This window comes from Macadamia integrifolia, chromosome 11, assembly GCF_013358625.1.
Source record: "Macadamia integrifolia cultivar HAES 741 chromosome 11, SCU_Mint_v3, whole genome shotgun sequence".
NCBI lineage: Eukaryota > Viridiplantae > Streptophyta > Magnoliopsida > Proteales > Proteaceae > Macadamia > Macadamia integrifolia.
The window spans coordinates 21610819-21614179 of NC_056567.1; the positions used below are offsets into that span (position 1 = coordinate 21610819).

General features: G+C 43.2%; 1 protein-coding gene and 1 long non-coding RNA gene across 2 annotated transcripts; both read left to right on the forward strand.

Annotated features, from left to right (window-relative positions):
- Positions 1 to 83: 83 nt before the first annotated feature.
- LOC122094096 (zinc finger CCCH domain-containing protein 2) lies at positions 84 to 1830 on the forward strand. Its single transcript, XM_042664756.1, has one exon. It carries the CDS (start codon positions 285 to 287, stop codon positions 1431 to 1433), a length of 1149 nt encoding a protein of 382 aa, XP_042520690.1. The 5' UTR covers positions 84 to 284; the 3' UTR covers positions 1434 to 1830.
- Positions 1831 to 2694: 864 nt separating this feature from the next.
- On the forward strand, positions 2695 to 3361 carry LOC122093267. Its single transcript, XR_006144401.1, has 2 exons — positions 2695 to 2789; positions 2877 to 3361. It is a non-coding gene; the product is annotated as an uncharacterized LOC122093267 (long non-coding RNA).

Genomic DNA, 3361 nt, shown 5'->3' on the forward strand with positions numbered 1-3361 from the left:
AGAAATGTCACTCTTCTCGGAAACTCCATCAACCGTAGTCTTATATTCATTTAGTGTTGATAGCCTGATAGTGTATGCGGAGCTGCCATATGGTGCTGTGCATGCAGAGCCAAATACGGGGCAGCCACGCATCACTGCCCCATACCCTTCTACCCTAGCTACTCCATCCTCGTCATTCCTTTGCGTGCCTTTAACCCCTCTCAATCTTCCTCTTATATAACTGCGATTCACATCTCACCTCACTCTGCTCATAACTCTTTCCTTCTCTCTGTCATTTCTCAAACATGTCAAGTGTGTGTTGTGCAGAGAAGCACCACTCCCATGTTTACACCGCTGGGAGCTGCAAGAAGAGCCTCAGGGAGATCGAAATCCCTCCCCGGAAGCTCTTCAGCCGCCGCACCAAGCTATCAGACCCAAACCCAAATCATCTCTTTCCAGATATTGTCTCAGATAAGAACATAGCTGAAGATGCATTGTTGCATAAATTCTTTCCTTGTAATACCGGCAATGATGATGTTGATGGCTCCGATGATCCCCATTTGAGCGATGACTTCCGGATGTACGAATTCAAGGTGCGTAGATGCATGCGAAGCCGTAGCCATGACTGGACCGACTGCCCATTTGCTCATCCAGGCGAGAAAGCTCGTCGGAGGGATCCTCGGCGGTTCCATTATTCCGGCAATGTTTGTACTGATTTCCGGCGAGGTGGGTGTAGCCGTGGAGATGCTTGTGAGTTCGCTCATGGGGTTTTCGAGTGTTGGCTTCACCCAGCTAGGTATCGGACACAAGCTTGTAAGGATGGGAAGAATTGCAAGAGGAAGGTTTGCTTCTTTGCTCACACTCCTCGTCAGCTCCGTGTTTTGCCTTTGCATAGTCAGACGACACAGAATCAGATTTCTTCTTCTGCTTCTAATTCTCCATCCTCTGCTTCTGTTACATCCCCTGTTACTATGAGCCGGAAGTACCCAACTAATCATTGCTGTGTGTTCTGTCACAATACTATTGCTTCATCTCCTACTTCTACTCTGATGGGTCTCTCTCATTTGTCTCCCTCGTCTTCACCACCTCTGTCGCCTCCAATCTCACCTGAAGGGGCTACCTTCTCTCCCCTTTCTCGATTCAATAATGAATACGATTCAATTTCTTTGAACCAATCGTTTCCCAGGGGTTTGAGTCATAAGAATGCATTGGCGGAGCTTGTGAGCTCCTTGGAAGCCATGGATCTTGGTACCGGTGGTGGCGCTGCTGTTTCTCCTTCAAGCTGTGAAGATCACCAACAGTTCATCCTCTCACCTTCTGCTCCACCACAACCACAGACAGGGCCAGCTTCTACTGGATTGAGAACCAGTTTCGATAATTATGGTAAGATCAACAACAGTTTCTTGGACGAGGTCATTCCTGATTTGGAATGGGTGAACGAGCTTGTCATGTAAAGAGGAGATCATGCTCCTCAACCTGTACATAGATGAACCGTAAATGGGTCGTCTGTGTAGTTATTTTTAATTAATTTTGGTGTTAAAAAGCCTTATTGCGTCGAGTACTGCTGGACTATTGTAATATCCGGTAAGGAATACGGATTATGGAGGCGTACGGATAACGGAGCTGGGACGATGCATGTGTTGGGATGAGATGGCCGGAAGGGTAGTTTGTTCAGATATCTATCTACTACTACTACTGCTAGTGTTAAATGTTTCTTGTCTGATATTGGGGTCTTCTTTGTTTGTTTTTGGATTTGGTTTTTACTTACTTTCGAGTGATCTGACGAATGAAGATGGGATTTTGTGAAATTGCTGAGTTTGGTGGGAATAAAATAGTAGAAGCCATTCTCCATGTTCCTCATGTAAGCTACGTGTTGAACCTAACCATGAAATTTTATTCTCTCTCTCTCTGTTAGGTGGCATTTTCTGTTTTTGGTATCTGCGCCAAAGATTAGCATCTCGACTGCCTTTTTATTTCGCATAAGGGGAGGATACGTGGGACACATGCAGAGAGGGATGTCAGGGCGGACATGCAGGGGTTTTGGCTGATAGCTTCTCTATTCCCACTCCCACTTTGGCTGATGCTTTTATGGTTTTACCCTCCTACCGTTTTTTTGTTTTCGTTACCTGCAAGAAATTTCGCTGCAGCCAATCTCTATATGTGAAATATTCTTTCCTTATCCTTAAGATTTCATTCCCCTGTTATTATCAGGGGAAGGGGTAGTGAAAGGGGTATGGGCTGTATGGCTTTGATGCGAGATGGGGTGGATTTCGGGTCGAGGTTGGAGATGGATTGTATATAATCCGAGTTTGGATCCGACCTATTATCGAATCTGGATCAAGTGTCTGTACAAGAACCTGATCTCGTACGTTGGTTCTTGTACGTTTCTTTTGCCGACGGGTGGTGGATTCCACTTAAAAAGGTGTAACTAGACACTTAGGCTCTGTACCGTAACGTTCTAAAAAATGGATTCTGTTGTTTTTTCATTTTTTTGGAATCGAAATGGGGTAAAAACTATATGATAAACCGGTTCAATTTCTTAATTTTTTGAAATGAACCAGACACTTTAAGGCTTTGGAGTCATTTTTTTGGAACATGAAAAGCAAGTTTTTCATACTCAGAATCGATTATGAGCAAAAGGCCGAGAAACAATGGGTGCTTTTAAGTGACGAGGGGCATAAGTGGTATTTTTCATTTAAAACATAAATTTGCTGTAGAACCGTTGAATGATCTTCATCTTCTTCAATCACACAAAACCCTAGCCTCTTGTGACATCCCAACATTTGACGTTTAGGAGAAGGAAATCTCAGGTACCTTCTTTTGCTTCTTCTTCCTCCTCTTCTTCTTATTCTTCTCTCTCTCTCTCTCTCTCTCTCAACTGGAAGAAGAAACTTCAGGAACCAGAAAGGGGCGAAGGAAAGAATTGAAATCAAGCAAAGCCTTACTCCAAAGAATTCGAGCTCGATTTTAGGCTTTTCAGGTATGGACGTCAACGATACCGATTATGATGGATTTATGGAGCAAGAAAGCGAGATGGATTTTTTTAAGGAGTGAAACGAGATGGGTTTTTGGTATTTCAATTGAGCCGCAGAGATTTATTTGGGTTTGAAGGATAGAGAGGCGAAATATTGCAAGGCATGGCATCCATTTTCCTTCTCTTATTTCCTTTTTCTCTCAACTCTCAAGCATTTGAGAAAATGGTCTTAATTAGATAGAGCAAGTTGGGTTGTTTCTAGAAAAGGGTAATTTCATCCTTCACATATAAAATTTGTGTGTTCAAAAGATGAAGCTTTGCTGCTTTGTTATCCTTTTGGATTTAAACGATATGGGATGTGGTTGTTTCTGGAGAGGGTAATTAATTTCATCCTTCTGGTTTTGTATT

What these genes read in the sequence shown, in the direction of transcription:
- LOC122094096 (XM_042664756.1), top strand. Translation starts at nt 285, where the DNA reads ATGTCAAGTGTGTGTTGTGCAGAGAAGCACCACTCCCATGTTTACACC.